Raw genomic sequence first — 20,987 nt, forward strand, 5'->3', positions numbered from 1 at the left:
TTTGTAATTTATTTGAATATCAACTGTTTGCTTTGTTCCTGTAGCATCTTTGAAGAATTCGATTTTTCTAACTGAAGGCCAGGACACAGTTTTAGTGGCACTTGATATCCCCTCTGAGTCTTTTTTTACAATATGACTTCCTATTTATTACAGTGGATAGCTGAGAAGAAACTGAGAGGAGGAAAATCAAAAAAAGAGAGTGTTTAGGAAGCAATAATAACTGAACTGTTAAACACTGTCTGAGGTTTTAGATAAAAGTAGTTGGTCTCAGCGTATGTGAACTATGTATCGTTGATTCTGTTGTCACTTCCCAACATCTGCTTCAGCAATTTATTCTCCTCACTTGAATTTATATTGTCAGATTAGTTTAATATTCAAGTGAATCCTCCCTTTCAAGTAAAAGAGTTAGACAAATCTTGAGCTAGGAGTCAAGCTGGATGCTTTAATTCCTGGTGATTTCTCCATATGCATTTAAATGTCTTTAGTCAAATTAACCGTCAAACATGGCTTGCAATGAACCTGACTGGAAACTTTAAATTTTTTTAGGGAGAAACTTGAGATTCTTGCCTCTTATGAAATTATTTTTATTTCCAGACATATACCAGATTAAAGGAATTGAAAAATTAAAGAATGGACAAACTGCTCATTTAATTGCACCTAGAGAATATTTGACTAATAGATATCACTGTAAAGCCCTTTGCTCAATAATTCATTGCCAAGAACCAACATCTCAGAAGTCCTACTTATAAAGAATAAATATCCTAAAATAATAATATCACTATCAGTATTAACTAATACAATGCTACTAAGCAATTTACAAAACATTCACGCATACACTCAGTCTCTTACTTTTAACATCGTAAACATTTTTATATGAGATCAGATCCATTTCACCTTAAACTTAAAAATTTCTGCTGTAAAATTGTTTCAATTTTGCATTAAGAAAGCAGCAGTTTTTTAAAAACATTGTCTTTCATGGGAAAGTAATACACATCACAGAGAACTTCCTACTTTGCTGCTTTCTCTCTTAAACACTGTACAAAGCTATTTCATGCTATATGAGAATCATTTCTCCTACGATAATTTTCATCTCTTCTACTTAGATTTCCTTATGACTTGTTAAGCTGTTTTGAGACCAGCTCCTATCCTCACTAAGCCTATATCCCCTATAATTTCACTGCTCTTAGGGAAGAGCGGTGTTTCTGAAGGAGAGGGATATTTCTTGGGAAGGTTAACTTAATTAGGTTCTTTATCACACAGAAAAACCCTTCAAGGTGAGTTAAGCAACTTGGTGCTTCAGGATCTTAATTTTTCAGTCCTCGAACACATGCTTGTGCTTTATGATTCAAGATAAGCCACAGATGGCCAATAGCTACAAATTTTTTCCTAGAAGGCAGCCTTAGTCAAGTTCCAAAGGAGTGCTGAGCACAGAAAAACAAAACAAGTATCTGCCCAGTAATAAAGTCATTGCAGAGAAAAAGCTCTTCATTATTTTAATAATCATGTTGGAGGAGATGGGCAGCGCTGTCATAAGGCAGATATAGGAACTCTTTTTCACCACCTGTATATTCTGTCCTCTGATTTCTGTGCTCTTCCATTATGGATGTTTGCCTATGTTACCCACACCTGTAGAGGTGGGGCTGAGAAGCTGAAATTGCTTCACATACATCTTTGGCCCTTTGGGCTTTCTCTGTCGCCGGAGAGGGTTGGACTGAAAAATAGGCTTCCTAGCAGGCTCTGTTAGGTGGGTGACTTAGGTGCACTTCTCCCGCCATTCTCAGGGTGTGATTTGAGATGGTAAGCCCAAAAAGTAGATTTGACTTTAGCAAACACTGGCTACGTTTTCTTTTCACAAGACCTATTGAACACTCTATTTTGTTCTGTGCTGTGCTCAGCTAATAATATAAAAATCTATTTATTGCACTGTAGGTTCTTTCTCAAAAATCTCGGCTGCAACCATTGTAAAGCAATTATACTCTAATAAAGAAGTTAAAAAAAAAATCTCGGTTGTCAGCCCGATTAATGTTTACTGGGTAAGAATATTGAGGCAGGGTTACACTCACATAAAGAAAGAACGTACAAGCAGTACCCGTTATCTCAGAAATGGATTTGTTTCAGTACAGATATTCTGATGCTATATGAAAGCAAGTTGGCTGGTAGATATTGGTGCAGCTTATTTTTTTGAAGTTAGCAGGATCTCAATTACCTAAAAATTATTCTTTCTATCAAGTGTAACCCTCATATGTATCATATAGAATGACCTGAGTCCAGTAATTCCTGTTAAAAGTGGGCTATAAGGGAAGGCTGCCTGCCTATCACAACCCAAGCTATAAAGGCCTTGCCATCACACTTCAATCCTACTCTTTTATAATCAACTCTGTTATATTGACTTTCTACTTGTACTCACTCTGTAACTATCCAAGGTTACCTTTACGAACCTAACAAAGTAATGGTGCTATTGATTAATGAAGCCTCATGTTACCATTGAAAATAAAAATCAGCATCTGGAATCGAAAGACCTGGATTCAAGTCAATTTAGCTACTTCCTTACTAGACGCCATGATTAGATCTACTCAAGCTCTCTGGGACCTCAGCTCTCTCCTCTGCAAAATAGAGACGCTAACGTAGATGACAATTAGGTTTCATCAATGAGCAGCGGCTATTGGGAGTGCAGGTTAAGGATGATGAAGCCACAGGTGCAACCTGTGAAGGGATCCCCACATCAAAGGCTTGCCATAGAGCACTAAGAAACATCCATGGAACATATTCATCATCCCTGGGCTTTTAAAATATTCACCTGAGGCAGTATAAACATAAAACAAAACAACAGATGTGAAACTGATTGTTTAAGCCAAGTTTTATCCAAATGCTGCTCTCACTTTTAATAGTTTCATTATTAATGATGGGTTGTTAGAAGAGAAGTGAAAGGAGAAAACTAGCTATACCTTCTGTATTCAAACCATTCTCTTATATGTCCTTGGTAGTGAGCATTTTATCAGCAGTCCTCTGGAGACAAAACCTACCTGTTATGCATGCTCTCTAAGGGAATGACGGTGGGCTGGATGGGGTAGATTTCAGACAAAATGGGAAGAAGCTGTGCTCTGGCAGGCCCAAGACAGAGATTCCACAGGAAGCAAGAGGCAGGGCCTTAGAGCACTCCTCATATCATTCCAGGAAGGCAGCCACCTACTTTGCCTAGGCGTCGGGCCAGCTCTGGCAGGAGATTGGATCAAGGCTATTTGCATGTCTGTTTCAGGACATTAAGTTTTGTCTACCCATACAAAGTAAGGAGGAGATCAATGCAATCAGGCAGAAAAGTAATTTAGAAGAAGAAAAAGGAGGAGGAAAAGAAGAAAGAAAAGACAAAATTTTGCTTTCAATGAAGTATAAATTTTATTTTTTGTAAAGTGTGACAGAGTCATCTGTAGAGAAGATACTTTAGTGTTTTAGTGGCCAGTTTAGAGTTTCCCTGACGTATGTCAAGGAATAATGACAAAAACCAGAAAGGCATACCCACTACATTGCAAACATAGCACTGGGGTCTGTCATTTATGTGTTATGTCATTTAATCCCCACCAACTCTTTGAAATGGGATCTAGAGCCTGAAGATGTCATGCGTCTGGCCTAATTTCTCACGGCCAATAATTGACAAAGCCCAGCTTTAGAATCCGAGGCCATGATTCAAAGTGTGTAGAAAGACCAAGAAATTTTAAACAGTGCTGGCAACTCTGTGTTGAAACTCTTCTATAAATAGTTGCCTGATTATTCCTAATTCCCACTGACTTGGTATAATGCAAGCTATTCAGCAATGTGATATGGATAAATATTTCCTTTTCAAAACACTGCACAAATACATGATTTCCTCCCTCTGTCCACCCTGTAGGAGAAGTAGGAAAAGAGCAAGGTAATAGGAATTTACCTCTAAGCTATAAAGCCTTCCTATCCTTTCAGTAATCACTGTGGGGAGCTCCTGCTTACTGGGGAGACCATAACAAACTCCATTAGATTCAAGTACAACACTTGGTTGCCTGGCTAGAGAATGCCAAAAAAGCAAAGGAAAATATTATTGTTACTGAAATCATTTGATGTCTATGACTAATAAAACACATGTTGGCAAACGGAATTTTTAGAAATGCCCAAAGGACTTGGTTAAAGCTATGAATTAATAGCATACAGTAGTTCTGTCTGGAGAAAATTAAAAAAAGACAATGCTGTTAAACTGTTTTAAACTTTATCTGAATAACCAAAAAGTCCAAACAGAAATCTTAAGCAACCAATCTAGGTCCTTTATTCAACTTCAAATTTAAATTTCCCCTCCCCTTTCTCTTACAGCTGAATAAGAAAGTTTATACATTTTGAGTCACATTATTCTTGAATTCTGAGGGACCCACAGGCCTTCTTGGCCAACATCTCACAAATACCAGAATTATCTCTAAAGTATCTCTGACAGCTGTATCCACCTTAGAGACTATGAGGGTTGAGGTGTCCATTCATGCAAGTGCTGTGTCCCTGGAGGGCTAGGGGTGGAAGGAGTTGGGGGTAAGCCAGACCTCCAGTTACTTCTTGACCCAGGTCCCAGAGGTTACTCCGGGCCTGCCTGAAGATGTCCACCCCGGCAGGCTGTGCCCGAGTCTGCCCAGAGCAGGAGGTCTTTGCCTCATCCTATCTTGTTATGGATTCAAGCTCTAACTGCTGGAGGGTGCTTTCTCATGCTGTGCCACAATCTGCCTCCTTGTGTTTCCTCCACATTGTTTCTCATGCTATCTCTGGAACAATACTGTTTGACTCAACCTCCTCTCCTCTTGAGTACCTCTTAGATAACTGAAGTCAATTGTCATAACTCCCATATATACTGTCTCCTCCAAAGTAAATATCCTCAGCTTCTTTCTCAGATCATAAGGCAAATAGACAAATATTATAACAATAGTAAGAGACAAAAAACAATAAGAGAAAGACAAAAAGGTGGTCTGGAAACGGGAATTTTTTAAAAGAGTTGTCGTCTTTTTCGCAAGAGGGAAGAGATATGGGAACATATGTATATGTATAACTGATTCACTTTGTTATAAAGCAGAAACTAACACACCATTGTAAAGCAATTATACTCCAATAAAGATGTAAAAAAAAAAAAAAGAGTTGTCTTTTTAACTGAAAAGCTGAAAATTTTAAGTGATACTGAGGAGCGCTATATCTTTCCACTGAGTTCCTGTGTGCTATCCCTTAAGTCATCCCGTCAGGATGGAAATGTAGCTCGTTAAGAGTTTTACTTAATGACACCATGCCAGCTCCTAGGGATCAGCCAGCAATTCTCACCAACTTGCATTTATTTTTGCTTTATTTAGTATCAATGTCTACTCTGAGAAAAGTTTCTGGAAGAATATTTACCTGCATACGAATAGATGTGACACGTTTTCAGAATTTGAATACCACCTATTAAGAATTAAGGGAGGGGCAATGTAAGGAAACTAAATCCTTAGTTCTTTCTCCTCCCAAAATTTTATCATGTAAAATTCCACAATACAGAAAAGTTGACATAATTTTATAGTAAACACCTATATCCTTCATAGCTAGACACTACAACTGACACTTTGCTATCTTCACTTTATCACGTATCTATCAGTTTCTCTATCCATCCATCAACCCGTCTTACCTTCCTACACGTGTCAGTGTAAATCATGTTCATCAGTACACCAAATCCCTGACACTTCAGCTGGTATATCATTATCAGTTCTTTTTTGAGACTTTTCATTAGCACTCTGTTCTGAATCCCTCTTGCCATCCTTTCCCTCGTTCCCTCCACTTTCTCAATTTTCGTTTCTACATCCTTCCTCCCACTTTCCATCCCCAATGTCCTAGTAAAAGCAAAGTGTGAAAAATCTGAGCACGGAGCCGTCTTGAAGCAGCATCAGGAAAGGCCCCTCACAGGTGTGATCACCATAGACCTGGGATAGATGAGGTCTGCATGAACAAGCTAATGCAAACCAATTTACAAGAGAGAGAAGTACAGATTAGCAAGACAATTTAATTTACTGTCAGAAACACAGCTACCAAATACTTAGGCACCTGCATCTCTCCATCAGCTCAGTCTCTCCCTGAACTAAGCTGCATGACAGGCCAAATTGTGAAGGGTTTAGGTGAACAGAGACACAGAGAAAGACAGTGAGTAAGAAGGTCTTAGTGACATGGAGAAGAGATCTTATCAGCACTGTTTTAACAGCTGGCCAGCACGGTGTCTAACACCAAAGGGGTGCTTCATAATTAGTACAATGATAAAATGAGCACATGAATGTTAACTGCTCCTCTAGCGGAACGTCTGTGGCTCAGGGCGCCTCTCACCTGGACGGGCTGAGTAAATTCTGCCCACTTCCACCCCTCTGATGCTCTTTAATGAAGTTCCATGACCACCATTCTCCTTTGAATAATGCATTTTCTTTTATCCGGGCATATGCCATTAATTAAGCTTTCATGAAGTCCTGTCTTGCTGTCTTTAAAATGAGAGGTCTGTGACTATCTAATCCCATCTTTGATAAACTGATTTTATTGGCTTTACTCTCAAAACAGGGAGTGATTCCCTGCTACCTGAGTGTACTCTTTTTAAAGATCAGGGAACACCATCTTCCCTGGTGAGCAAAAACTATTCCTTTCCTTATCTCAAGATTTATGTCAAGAAATTTTAGTCGTTTATTTTCTGGGCTTCCTAATTACCAGCCCACAAAGACTTGGCAAGGTGAGCTCTTCAGTGGAAAGGCAGCAACACAAAAATGCAAACGCAGCACTTTTCACAACAGACAGCTTCTCTGTAGTTGCAGAGAAATCCAAGTTTGATAAATCAAATCCATCATGAGAACCATAAATGGAGCCTTCTAGTCATAGAGTTTCAATGGGAATCCTTTGGTTACGTAACAACTTCTTAATGTACTTCCTTCAAAGGTCTCGATGTCATAAATCAGATTATTTTATAGCAAGGAATTCCTGTCCTTGCTATTTCAATTGCTTGAAAACCCTCTTACCACTGACCACTGTCTCGAATTCTCTAAATAGATACCATAGTAAATATTTATAAACATCAGCATTTCATGGCAGCATCACATGTTTTAGAGTTTATTTGAATGCACACCGTTATGGTGTTAGGGCAGAAGTGACAGAATCAAGGCGGTGATTATTTCATGTGAGTCTACGTACAGACTGGAAAAAAAATCAGATGTTTTCAGGTTTGGGCACTTCAATGGTAAAATGCAGACTGCCAGCTAGAGTTCTTTTCTAATTGCCTCTCTCTATATAAGCAGCCAAAACACAAGGCTCAGATCCAGATAAAAACCATTCAATAGGGTGAATGATACTATGATGCAGAGAGTAGGCTTTTATTGTTGGTGATTCCAGGTCTCTGACAGGAGCACATGTACCTCAGACAGGACTCAGTCTAGATGAACAGGGAGCATTTCATCTAAGCCGGCTTTCAAAGGCCCTGTTTGTTCAGACATCATTAGTTCTTTTTATTCCTTTGATGCATGTGTCTCTAGTGACGGAAACTCTTATTTCTTTAAGAAACTAAAGCACAAAAGGAAACTGGAAAAGCTACAAACTGATTTGGCAACAGCTAAGCAAGAGGCTGCCATCACAGTCCTGGAACTCAGTGAGAAGATAAAGACTCTACGTGAAGGAAAGCCAGCCCCTAGAGGTCAGTATTACCATGTGACAGTCACACACTGGCCCTTGGTCCTAGGTGATGTATATAGCTTTTCTGGCAACAAAGCAGAAAGCAAGGCCACAGTGCCAGGCAGTGTGCTGGTCTGGCCCGATCTCCATTCTGCATGATTAGAGACAGCACGCAAACTCCTAACTCCAAGCTGGGTGTGATTTCACCGTGCGAGAGGCAGGGGATGAATAAGCGGTTCCTTAAAGAAGAGTCTCTGAGACTGAAGAGGGGACTGAAACAGGTCTGATAAGTGTCTTGCTGGGTGACCGTGAGGGAAGAGCAGGGCCCAAGGAGGAGACCTCAGGCCCCCAGGGACGGGGCTCTGAAGTGGGGCAAGGAGAGGGGCTTGTCTAAAAGTGTAGACGGGCCAACAGACTGACTAAGACGGCCATGGGGAAGGAAAGAAATTTGTGTTTTAACGATAGGCTAACGAGCTAGAAACAAACAGCGGAGCCTGGTTGGGAATGAAATCTGGGTGGTTCAGAAAAATTTAATAGCCACTCTGGTTTGGATTTTTTAAAAAGTTTTCTCTCAGAGATGATTACCAACCTGGGGGAGAAAACCCCTCGGACTGTCATCATCAGCAATAATATGAGTTCACATTTAATACTACATGGCAGGCATTTTACTCAGTATTTCATGTGCGTTTAATTCTCAGAATAACCTCCGAAGCAAGTCCATTTACGGATTCCACAAGAATAAGCACAGACTTAGAGATGTGGATTATTACCTTGCCCCAGGACAGACATGTGTGGCAACCTGGGCAATCACCCCAGGGCGCCTGCGCAGCTCTGGTGCAGTGAGGCTATTTCTCTGCTCTGCGGCAGCGATAGCAAACCTCATTCTGCCGGGTGGAACTCTTGCAAAACTATGATTCCTTGGGATGAATGTTTTCCTTTGATGTGCAGCACTCTTGTAAAGCCAGGAACATGCAATTGTTCTTACTCCTGCTTCCTTTATTACTCATAAGTAATTATGAAAAAAGAGGAGGAATGTGGAAATAGTGGAGGAGGAGAAAGTAGGTGACGTGGTGGCTGCAGAAAGTGAGACACTCCCAGCATCCTGCCCACATGGGAAACTGTTTAATATGAGTTTGGTTTTAATTTTCAATTTTGAATAGCACTTCCCCGAGATTGAAATGGCATGTAACACCATCACTTTGAAACGCAGCCTTTTCTCTTTCCACAGAACAACATAAAGACAGTTTAATTTGCTTTCACCACCTTGAAACCTAAAAGAATAAAATCCAATAGAGAATATTATGCATTTAAAGGTCTTTATTCTAAGGTATCATGGCCATATTTCAAATTGGTTGCATAAGAAGAAGCTCATGATGATTGTACAGCACATTGGAGAAAGTTCTCCAGCTCACCTGAGAGAAGCTTTCAACTTCTTAACTGTATTTTGAATGTAGTGGAAAAAAAGATTTTATTGCAAGGTATCTACTTCTCATTACTCTCTCTCTCTTTTTTTTTCTTTTTTGCGGTACGCAGGCCTCTCACTGCTGTGGCCTCTCCCGTCGCGGAGCACAGGCTCCAGACACGCAGGCCCAGCGGCCATGGCCCACGGGCCCAGCGGCCATGGTCCACGGGCCCAACCGTTCCACGGCATGCGGGATCCTCCCAGACCGGGGCACAAACCCGTGTCCCCTGCATCAGCAGGCGGACCCTCAACCACTGCACCACCAGGGAAGCCCTCATTACTCTCATTTTTGACAAAAATAATATCATTTGCTATCTAATGATGATTTTGTCCCTTTGAGAGTTTGATGGGTCAAAATTAAAATAGTACTGAGGCACGAGGACTCTAATGGTTGTGGAGGGAGGTTAGAAAACATTAAATCCCACCTTTGCTTCTTTGTCCATTTTTTTCTCTATATTTCTGTTTAAAAGGGGAAAAAACTACCTGTACAGGAAAAAACAAAACAAAAACCCTAATGTATTACGAACAGATATAAATTTAAATAAAGTCAAGTACTCCAAGGTCAATTATGGATGAAAGCAGGGACTCCCTTTTCAACCCATGTGTTGCTTCTTTTATTTGGTGGAGAACCTGAGTCAGTGAACTGACATACAGCAGGAAGGTCTTAAACCAAATATTTGCACAATCTTACTCTCCCATGGGTCTCACGCAGCCTCACCCTGCATTCAATAACCCAGGAGATTGTCAAGGCCGTTGTGGCCCCAGAGTAATATGAGCTCTCATTCTCAGAGACTTTGGTCACCTTGCCCTACCTCTCAATTGATTTGAAAGTAAAGTCTGAAAAGATGTAGGTAACTTTAACACACAATGAATCCCATTTAACCGCTGGACGATTAGGGTTGACCCAGCTCCCACACATAGTCCTTGACCAAAACACCACTCCTTCCCTAGTTAGTCCTGTGTCCTTTTATAAAATGCTTGTTTTTGGTTTTTAGACATCTGTTTGTGAATGGCAGATGCCCCCAGTTATAATAGCTTAAGGAGAAAGGGTGATTTATTGGCAGAAGCGTAAACAAACTAAGAAAGTGCATGCCATCAGCCATAGATTCAGGGTCTCAGATCCCATCAGGGCACCTGTGTCTCTCCACTCTGCTTCTCTCTGCATTGAGACTTTCATTCCCTCAAGTGGGATGTCAGGAGAGTCTGGACACATGGCCACAATTAATTAAGGGCTGCCCTCCTTATCTCTCCTCCAGAGAGGAAAAAAAGCATTTTTCCACCAGCTCCAGTTAGAAAAAGTACAAGAAAATACTCTGTCCTGGTTTGGGTTGGGTACTCATCCAGGGCCATGAATCAATCTTTGTAGCCAGGGGTGGGGAAGTATGGTTGGACAAGCCTGGTCATGCACCAGCCGCCGGGCGGAGGGGCACAGGGAAATAAGAGGGGGAAAGGAGGATGTTGTGAATAGCGGCTCCCAGAAGCACAGAGCTGGACTGGGAGAAGAATACTTCCTTAAAGGAAGGGATAGCCCATTGCAGGAAAGAAAGAGCGAGGCACAAAATCAATATGTCCAATCCACTTTCAGCTGGTAATCAAGTTAAAATATAATAAAATGCTTAATGAGTCACCCATCCATGTGTATTTGCACTTTTTAAGTAGATTCTTCTTGATGAACAAAAGATCTTCATGATCCAACAAATAAATGTCCAGCAGTATAACTTCTGACCCCACAGTAGATGGAGAGTGAACCACTTTGGGAAAGGAGACCCCTTCCAGCCTCCATCAAGGGACATCGTGGTCGTCTACTCTGAAAGCTGATCTTATTGTAACAATTGAAAATGCAGGAGGGGAAAAAGTGTTGATTCTAATTGACATGCTATCTGGATTAACATGAAGCTACTTCTCTGCTATAGTTACAAACCAGTGCCTATAGTTATAACAAGCAGATTAAAGAGATGGATGCAAATAAATTAGAATTTCTTTTTATGCAAAGGTGCACAATTTTTCCCTGTTTGGTTCATTTTCTAAGTAAGACTATTTATAAGGTTGCCATTCAACCTCTGATCAGAGGAATGTCCTGGAATACTAGGAATACTTTTAAGCATGTTCAAATTGATGAAACAGTGAGCTACCAAATTTTTTTTAACACGTAAACACAGAAAAACTATTTCGTTGGCTATGTACTTAAATTACCTCCAAGGAAATAAATGATTTTAGTCAATGGCAAGTTCAAACAAAAAGCAAAACACCTTTATTATAAAACTGGCACTGCAGGAAACTTACTTACAGCCTATCCTTGTTTGCTGATCTTACTTTGTACAGATAATCACAGCCCAGGGCATATTCCTTGCCTCACCTCCACAACCTGCATCTGAAGTGCTCACAGTTTAATTCACTCACAGAATTCAGTGAAACGCCTATTATACCCGTTCAAAGCTTGTGTCCACTTTTGGTAAACATTAGTAGGCAGGAACCTACGGTTAGATTTCAAAACCATCTCTGCTCCCTTTGGTTTTGGAGCACTAAGTTACTTTGTAAAGGACCTTGGTGACTAAGTCCTGTTGTTGGCACATAAGCATCAAGTCACCTGCTAAGATGAAAGCTTGTATCTTTGACCAGAAACGTCCGGGACCTGGTTTATAGACTTCAAGCTAGCATACTAAAAGGAATGCACTCTTCTGGATTTTATTTTCCTTTTAGTTCTTTTCTCTTAATATGCATAGCTGGTATATCAAATAACATATATCTAATTCCCACAGGCAAGTTCCCATTGTCCCACTGAAAGCCGTATCAACTTTAAGTCATCTCTTGGTTTTACTCTCATTAAGAAGACTCTCCCAGGTAGTACAGGTACATCCCTGGGCATTACCCAGGGCTCATGGTCTGAATAGAGCCAAACACACTTTCGAGGGAGGCTTGTAACAGGATTGACTTTTCAGTGACACAAAATTATTTTTAAACACTATCCCATTAATTTTAAGAATCATACTTGCTGTCCTACACAATTATGAAAGTCAGGAGATATATCTCTTTGCCAAAACCCCAGAGCCAACTCTAACTAGCATTCTAAAGAGTATCTTTTTATCATGATGTCCATCCCCAGGCACTCAGCCCAAACCTTCTCTCCCTCTTTTTATTCTCCTCCTGCAAACCTCCTTGGGATCAAAACTACTACTGCAACTAGATGTTAAGAAAACAGGGATTTGAGGGGGATAAAAATGTTCTGGAATAAGATAGTGGCAACACTTGCACAGACATTGTCAATACAGTAAGACCACTGAATTGCACACTTTAAAATGGTTAACATGGTGAATTTTATGTTATGTGAATTTTATCTCAGTTAGAAAAAAAAAAACAGTGATTAAAATAATCCTCACAAAGATGTAACACCCTGTCAAGTGTATTTTAATGAGAATGCTTTGGGCCTAAATAAAATCTTGCCCTGGTAGAATTCTAAGCTTTTAGAGAGCGGTCATGTTAATATTTATTGGAGTAAGGCTAGTCTTGAATAGTTGTCCTTGTGTGTCTAGTCTCTTAAACAATGCCATCCTCTCCTACTGTCTCTCAGCACAGCTCTTGGAAAGGCTGCTATTCCTCAAAGTAGGAACCAATTTCTTGACCAATAGTTCTGCGTACAACCTTCTTTTGCCATTGAACACAGATTTTTTTTTTTTTTTTTTATCTGTCTACCTAGAGTTTTCTAAGAAAGTAACAAGGAGGGCCCTGGGATCTCACTGTTTCAACTGCTGGGACTTTGTCAAAAGCACTGCTCACCACCCATGGCATCAGATTGCGTGAAGCTCAGTGTGACATTTGATCAAAGCACAAACAGGCAGCCTGCACTTTCCTGTTGCTGCCAACTGTGTTACTGCCTTGATGGAAAGTGACAAGAACTCAGGGAAACAAAAGGTGGAGATTTTCCCACCCACATAATTATCCTTACATTTGCAGAAAAGAGTTTTCTTTTAGGCACTCCTACTGAATCCTTAGATACAGAAACTGTTCCACAGTGGGATATTTTATATTTAGGCCAATAAACACCAGAAATTAAAATTAGGAAAAATGAGAGAATGTACGAATAATAACTTCAAGGTGTACTTTTTAAGTATAACAAGTTCCTAAGGAGTTTTAGTATTTACCTCATAGAAATAGTTTATATTTATCTTTATAATCCCTAGTCTTATTCAGAGATTACCGGTCAGGTTGCCTCTTCCTTTGTCCACTGAAGTCTTCCTGAAATAGAGCTGTTTCCTGGAATAGAACCCCAAAGGCAAAGTCTTCTCACTGATTTCAGAAGTTCCCTCAAGGATAAACAACTCCTCCAGGAGTCCCTGAAAAACTTAGGGACTTATTGCAAGGAGATCCCAAGAAATGATACTTATTCAATATGTACAAATTGAGGGTGGTTCTTAATTTCAAAAGGACATTCCAGAGGCCTCTAGGCCTAAAAATAACTCACCTAAAAACTAGTCGTCACTCAGGACTTTGTTGGTTGCAAGTGACAGAAACCAAAATGAAACTGGTTTAAACAGAAATGTCTGAGCTGCTAAGGCTGGCAGTGAGGCCGAGCAGGGTTTCTGGACTGTTCGTTTGGCTCTTCTTTGCCTATTGGCCCCATTTGAGCTATTGCAGGCACAGATCAGGAAAGGTCCCCTGGCTGCCCTGGCTTATCAATCTTTGGTGAACATCAGTTTCTGCCTGCTCAGAACTACTTCCCCCTTCTTTTAGTAACAGAAACATGGTTTTCCTTTGGGGAACTATGCCTCTCCTGCTCTCTGCAGTCCAGGGGGACTGTCAATCAGTGTCCCTTTCCTACTTAACCTAGGAAAAGGCTAGTGACTAGCTGAGCCAATCACACTTGCTTTTTTTCTGGAACTTGAATCTTGAGCTGAGTTGAATGAGGGAGGGTAGAAAAAAGCTAGAGCTAATTCATTCCGAAGGTTGGGCCCTGCCGCCTGAAGAAATTGTCTATTTTGATACCCATATTCTAGAGGCTGACTCCACAAGGTCAGGCTGTTAAGCTTTCCTTCATCACTGAGAGCTTTCTCATATCCTTACAATAAACTCTCTTTTTGCTTAAAGTAGTCTGCATTGGCTTATAATACTTGCAACCAAAGAACCTTAATTTGTACCCAACTAAAGGGAACAGAACTTCTTACAGAATCTATACAGAAATCTCAAAGAAGCCGTTTGACTGACTCTACTTGCATCGCCCTTGGATCAACTGCTCTGGCCAGGGCAATGGGATTTTATCACACCTGGGTCATGTGCCAGAGGTCAAGGGCTAGGGGACACTATCAGATAAAAGAAGATGGGAGAAGTTTCTGGACAGAAGCCAAAAAAAACCCAAATACTTTTCACTGTCCCCTTTAATCTATTTTAGTTAAAGCTCATAAACTTGGAGAATACGGCCATGCGATGAAGATCAGTTTTATCTTGTGAGGAAAGTAAAAAATTTCTCTTCTTTCTCTCCCTATCATTTTCAAAGTGCATATTTAAGCCCTTTCTTTGCAAAAAGTCTGGAAATCTATTTATTTTATAATTAGCAAAGGGTAAGAAGATCCATTCTGAAATTTTTGGTTGAGGTCCAGTATTTGCTAGCTATATCAGCTGTGGGAATTCAATGATGTCAGGGTCCCCTCCCTCCTTTGTTTGTAAGACTAATTTTGGAATTATACTGTTATCAGGAAATGGTGCTCCCTTCCTTCTGTCCATCCCTTAGGAATAGTTTTTTTTATTTTTTATTTTTTTAAAGTCTCCTGGCTTCTGTATCCAGAGAGTTTGGATGAAAGGGCAAGCACCAGCTAAATGTCAGACAAGGCACATGGGAATTGGAGCTTGATCAATTTCAAAGGTTTCTTACTTAACCGTGGCAAGTGCTATGATCACCAGAAGAGCATGTGCTATTTGGAAATACTGCTAAAAAACCCAGACCAGAGGCGAGAAGGAAGATGTTTCCTTCTAAGAAATGTGTAGAGAAATAGCACTCCTTTGTCACACACAGCAGATGGAGATTTGTCAACAGAAGATAAACTGGAGAGTTTGAGGTTGCAAACAACTGTCAGTCAGCTGTAGATACTGGTGCAGCCATTCCTGATACCAACCTCTTGGTGCCAAAGTACAAAAAGGGAACGATGTTCTCTCCTGTATTCCCCAGAAACCACAATGTTATTTTATTTAATGACTCAGTGTTTCCTGATAGGAGGTTGAAGTTAGAAGCTAGATACACTGGTCATATGCATAAATTTGGAGGAATGAGTGGATACTTGTGGGGGGCTTGAGCTCATCAAATCAAATTTAGAAAGGATGCCTAGGACCAGATTGTCCTGGAGAGTGGAAAACTTCTCTCTGAAGACACAAGATTTCTTTCTGGCCACTGGGATTGGGTTCAATTTATACTCTTATGTATATATTAGATACATATGTGCAGTGTAGTAGTCTGGAAGAATATTTGTTTTTAAAGATATACTGCCTTGGACTAGATTACCCTACCATGCCTTTAATTTTTTTTCAATTAAATAAAGCCACAATTTAATACTGGACAAAGAACATAGAACTAAGAAGAAATAAAGAGCTAATGTAAGAGGCACAGCATTATTCCTGATTTGCTTAATATGCATTGGATCCAGGAGGTGTGTTAATCATGCTGGCATAATAATCAGTGCCTGCAAGATCTGAAAACATTATTGCTCTTCTGCACATGCTTTCCTTAATCCCAGAAATTATCATTGAGAATGTTGCTGTGATTTTCCAGTAAGACCTGAAGTCCTGCCATGACACGCTGTCATTTCAACCTGGGCACACTGTTAGAACACCTGTTCTGCAAAGATAGACAGTCTAGACATCGTCCAAAGGCCCCTTTTTTCCTGGGTCATTTCTAGTGAATAAAGAAGGAACCCTGCTCCTATTCCAGGGAATTTTGTATAGAACTTGTCAAACGAAGAAGAGAGGAGCCCTCGGCCACAAACAGAAATTGTATTCTCATAAAGTGATCATTTATAACTCCAAAAAGTGAATCTCTGAGGTCAAAGAAATAAAAGGATGCAAAAGAGATGGTGCAGAGATACCCATATGCTTCATGCATAGATGAAAACAAGAATTCTTATGAGTCCTCAAAGGCAGAACAAGCATTAAAAGACTCAGGTCAGTAGGATAAAACTTACTTAGTTCTATAGAATCATAATATTACCTTAAATCTTAAAAGCTCCTAAATTTAAAAAATAATTGAAAGGCAAAATTTTTATCACACTGAACTGTCTATGACAGGATTCTGACCTCAACTGTTTAACAAATCATCCCTTCCAGGCCCTTATCCCAGTTGACCAGAGTAACAATTTTGATAGCTCTTTAGGGTGAATAGGTTTTTCTAATTCAAGATGAGTGCCAAGAGCTCTCATCTTATGCCATGTTGCTAAGTAAATTTCTGACAAAAGGTAGTTTCAATATGTTTTTACTTTTTGTAATGTATGCCACCACCAGACACTATTCACTTTCATTTATAGTAATATATAATGTTAATTAATTCATATATAACTGTTTTTAAAAGATTACCTGCAGTTTTAAAATGAGAACTCTTCTTTTCTTTTTTTTTTTTTTTTTTTTTGCGGTACGCGGGTCTCTCACTGTTGTGGCCTCTCCCGTTGTGGAGCACAGGCTCCAGATGCGCAGGCCCAGCGGCCATGGCTCACGGGCCCAGCCGCTCTGCGGCATGTGGGATCTTCCCGGATGGGGGCACGAACCCGTGTCCCCTGCATCCACAGGCGGACCCTCAACCACTGCGCCACCAGGGAAGCCCGAGAACTCTTTTAAAATGCACTTTTCATTTCAAAGTTTTAATGTCTCATATATTTATAGTGATTATATTATTAGAACTAAAAATCAAAACGCTGCCTGAGTTCTAACATATAAATTTACATCCATACTCAAAAATATTTGAAACCAGGACCATGCTACAGAATCCTAGATGTATTATCATGATACTGATAGTTAAACAGGATTGCATGAGAGAGTGGAAAGGCCACATTTACCTAATTGATGTTATTTGTGGATCTGAGCAGATAAGAGCCTTGGGATCTTAGAAGTGAAGGTTAGTGGAATATAATTAACACCCCAAATCCAAGAGGACGTCAGGGGACAATGAGGAAAATACAGAGCTGACTACTCTGAAAGTAAGAATCAGTGCTTATCTTTTTAAATTGTATCATCAGAAGAGAAACTATTAGAAGCAGACCTTGTATAATCCATCTATCTTAATGCTATAAACATCTTCAGATGCAAGTGGCTGATCTTTCCTTTTTTATAACCATAACTTTTCCATGGAAGTCCCAAGAGTCAGTAATTGAATTTGAGAAAAGATGTCCTTTTGAGGTTGCTTTGATCTAAAGCCAAAGGGAATTAATTTATTTAGCAGAAACTGTGGGTTCTAAACAAAGATGTATATGTGGGAATATTGGCAAACAAAATAAAGTACCTTAATTTCTTTGCCAATAAAGCAGTATCAAGATGCTAAAAATTCACTTCAGAATAAATTCTTAAGAAAACAAAAACTGGTTGAAGGTTTTCTTTTTTCCTTCCCCATCAGCACATGCTAATGAACACTCTAATTTATATTATATAAAAAGGCTTTGGTCCTTCTTGAAAAACATTCCCAAAGAAAAATAAAAGACTACCTAGTTTTTTATTGCCTCAATTACATCGTTTCCTTTTGCTTAATTTAAGGCAATAAATTAATATTCTTATCCTTTTTAAATGACTGATTTCACACGTCTTTCTACATTAGTGAAAGTTTATGTATATTATTCCTTGATTTATTACATGCACCTACTGTTAAGCACATTGCTTATGAAAGTTAAGCAAGAATAAAAATCGATTGAATTTCAAATCGAGGGAGGGTAAAAAACATAATACATGAAGATTACACTAGAGAAATAAAATCCACATGAAACAGATGAAGTCCAAACCTAACTGAAAATTTATTTTAGCATCTTTATTGGAGTATAACTGCTTTACAATTTTGTTAGTTTCTGCTGTATAACAAAGTGAATCAGCTATATGTATACATATATCCCCACATCCCCTCCCTCTTGCGTCTCCCTCCCACCCTCCCTATCCCACCCCTCTAGGTGGTCACAAAGCACCAAGCTGATCTCCCTGTGCTATGCGGCTGCTTCCCACAATCTATTTTACATTTGGTAGTGTATATAAGTCCATGCCACTCTCTCACTTCGTCCCAGGTTACCCTTCCCCCTCCCCCTCCCCGTCTCCTCAAGGCCATTCTCTATGTCTGTGTCTTTACTCCTCTCCTGCCCCTAGGTTCATCAGAACCATTTTCTTTTTTTAGATTCCATATATATGTGTTAGTATACGGTATTTGTTTTTCTCTTTCTGACTTATTCCACTCGATGACAGACTCTAGGTCCATCTACCTCACTACAAATAAGTCAATTTTGTTTCTTTTTATGGCTGAGTAATATTCCATTGTACATATGTGTCACATCTGCTTTACACATTCATCCATTGATGGACATTTAGGTTGCTTCCATGTCCAGGCTATTGTAAATAGTGCTGCAATGAACATTGTGATACATGTCTCTTTTTGACTTATAGTTTTCTCAGGACATATGCACAGTAGTGGGATTGCTGGGTCATATGGTAGTTCTAATTTTAGTTTTTTAAGGAACCTCCATACTGTTCTGCATAGTGGCTGTAACAATTTATATTCCTACCAACAGTGCAAGAGGGTTCCCTTTTCTCCACAACTTCTGCAGCAATTATTGTTTGTAGATTTTTTGATGATGGTCATTCTGACCAGTATGAGGTAATACCTCATTGTAGTTTTGATTTGAATTTCTCTAATGATTAGTGATGTTGAGCATCCTTTCATGTGTTTGCTGGCAATCTGTGTATCTTCTTTGAGAAATGTCTATTTAGGTCTTCTGCCCATTTTTGGATTGGGTTGTTTCTTTTTTTGATACTGAACTGCATGAGCTGCTTGTAAATTTTGGAGATTAATCCTTTGTCAGTTGCTTCATTTGCAAATATTTTCTCCCATTCTGGGGGGGCCTTTTCGTCTTATTTATGGTTTCCTTTGCTGTGCAAAAGCTTTTAAGTTTCATTAGGTCCCATTTGTTAATTGTTTTTTAATTTCCATTTCTCTAGGAGGTGGGTCAAAAAGGATCTTGCTGTGATTTATGTCAAAGAGTGTTCTGCCTATGGTTTCCTCTAAGAGTTTTATAATATCCAGCCTAACATTTAGGGCTTTAATCCATTTTGAGTTTATTTTTGTGTATGGTGCTATGGAGTGTTCTAATTTCATTTTTTTACATGTAACTGTCCAGTTTTCTGTGCACCACTTAATGAAGAGGCTGTCTTCTCTCCATTGTGTATTTTTGCTTCCTTTATCAAAGCTAAGGTGACCATATGTGCGTGGGTTTACCTCTGGGCTTTCTATCCTGTTCCATTGATCTATATTTCTGTTTTTGTGCCAGTACCATACTGTCTTGATTACTGTAGCTTTGTAGTATAGTCTGAAGTCAGGGATCCTGATTCCACCAGCTCCGTTTTTCTTTCTCAAGATTGCTTTGGCTATCCAGGGTCTTTTGTATTTCCATACAAATTGTGAAATTTTTTGTTTTAGTTCTGTGAAGAATGCCTTTGGTAGTTTGATAGGGATTGCATTGAATCTGTAGACTGCTTTGGATAGTATAGTTATTTTCACAATGTTGATTCTTCCAATCCAAGAACATGGTATATCTCTCCATCTGTTTGTCTTGTCTTTAATTTCTTTCATCAGTGTTTTATAGTTTTCTGCATACAGGTCTTCTGTCTCCTTAGGTAGGTTTATTCCTAGATATTTTATTCTTTTTGTTGCAATGGTAAATGGGAGAGTTTCCTTAATTTCTCTTTCAGATTTTTCATCATTAGTATATAGGAATGCAAGAGATTTCTGTGCATTAATTTTGTATCCTGCTACTTTACCAAATTCATTGATTAGCTTTATTAGTTTTCTGGTGGCATCTTTAGGATTCTCAATGTATAGTATTATGTCATCTGCAGACAGTGAAAGTTTTACATCTTCTTTTCCGATTTGGACTCCTTTAATTTCTTTTTCTTCTCTGATTGCCATGACTAAAACTTCCAAAGCTATGTTAAATAATAGTGGTGAGAGTGGGCAACCCTGTGTTGTTCCTGATCTTAGTGGAAATGGTTTCAGTTTTTCACCGCTGAGAATGATGTTGGCTGTGGGTCTGACATATATGGCCTTTATTATGTTGAGGTAAATTCCTTGTATGCCTACTTTCTGGAGGGTTTTTTCATAAATCGGTGTTGAATTTTGTCAAAAGCTTTTTCTGCATCGATTGAGATGATCATATGGTTTTTCTCCTTCAGTTTGTTAATATGGTTTATCAAATTGATTGATTTGCGTATATTGAAGAATACTTGCATTCCTGGGATAAACACTACTTGATCATGGTGTATGATCCTTTCAATGTGCTGTTGGATTCTGTTTGCTAGTATTTTGTTGAGGATTTTCTCATCTATGTTCATCATCGACACTGGCCTGTAGTTTTCTCTTTTTGTAACATCTTCATCGGGTTTTGGTATCGGGGTGATGGTGGCCTCATAGAATGAGTTTGGGAGTGTTCCTCCCTCTGCTATATTTTGGAAGAGTTTGATAAGGATAGGTGTTATCTCTTCTCTAAATGTTTGATAGAATTCACCTATGAAGCCATCTGGCCCTGGGCTTTTGTTTGTTGGAAGATTTTTAATCACAGTTTCAATTTCAGTGCTTGTGATTGGTCTGTTCATAGTTTCTATTTCTTCCTGGTTCAGTCTTTGAATCTTGTACTTTTCTAAGAATTTTTCCTTTTCT

The 20,987-nt window shown here is 39.3% G+C and overlaps 1 protein-coding gene across 1 annotated transcript in view; it reads left to right on the forward strand.

Moving 5' to 3' along the window:
- The window catches only part of CCDC192 (coiled-coil domain containing 192), a gene marked incomplete at both ends in the record, with an annotated part of 196,262 nt that overhangs the window by 122,119 nt on the left and 53,156 nt on the right, over positions 1-20,987 (forward strand). Inside the window, one exon of the mRNA XM_079916030.1 lies at positions 7,543-7,675. Coding sequence (XP_079772156.1) covers positions 7,543-7,675 — 133 coding nt within the window. The remainder of the gene's footprint in view (positions 1-7,542; positions 7,676-20,987) is intronic.

This window comes from Stenella coeruleoalba, assembly GCF_951394435.1.
Source record: "Stenella coeruleoalba genome assembly, chromosome: 3".
Lineage (NCBI taxonomy): Eukaryota > Metazoa > Chordata > Mammalia > Artiodactyla > Delphinidae > Stenella > Stenella coeruleoalba.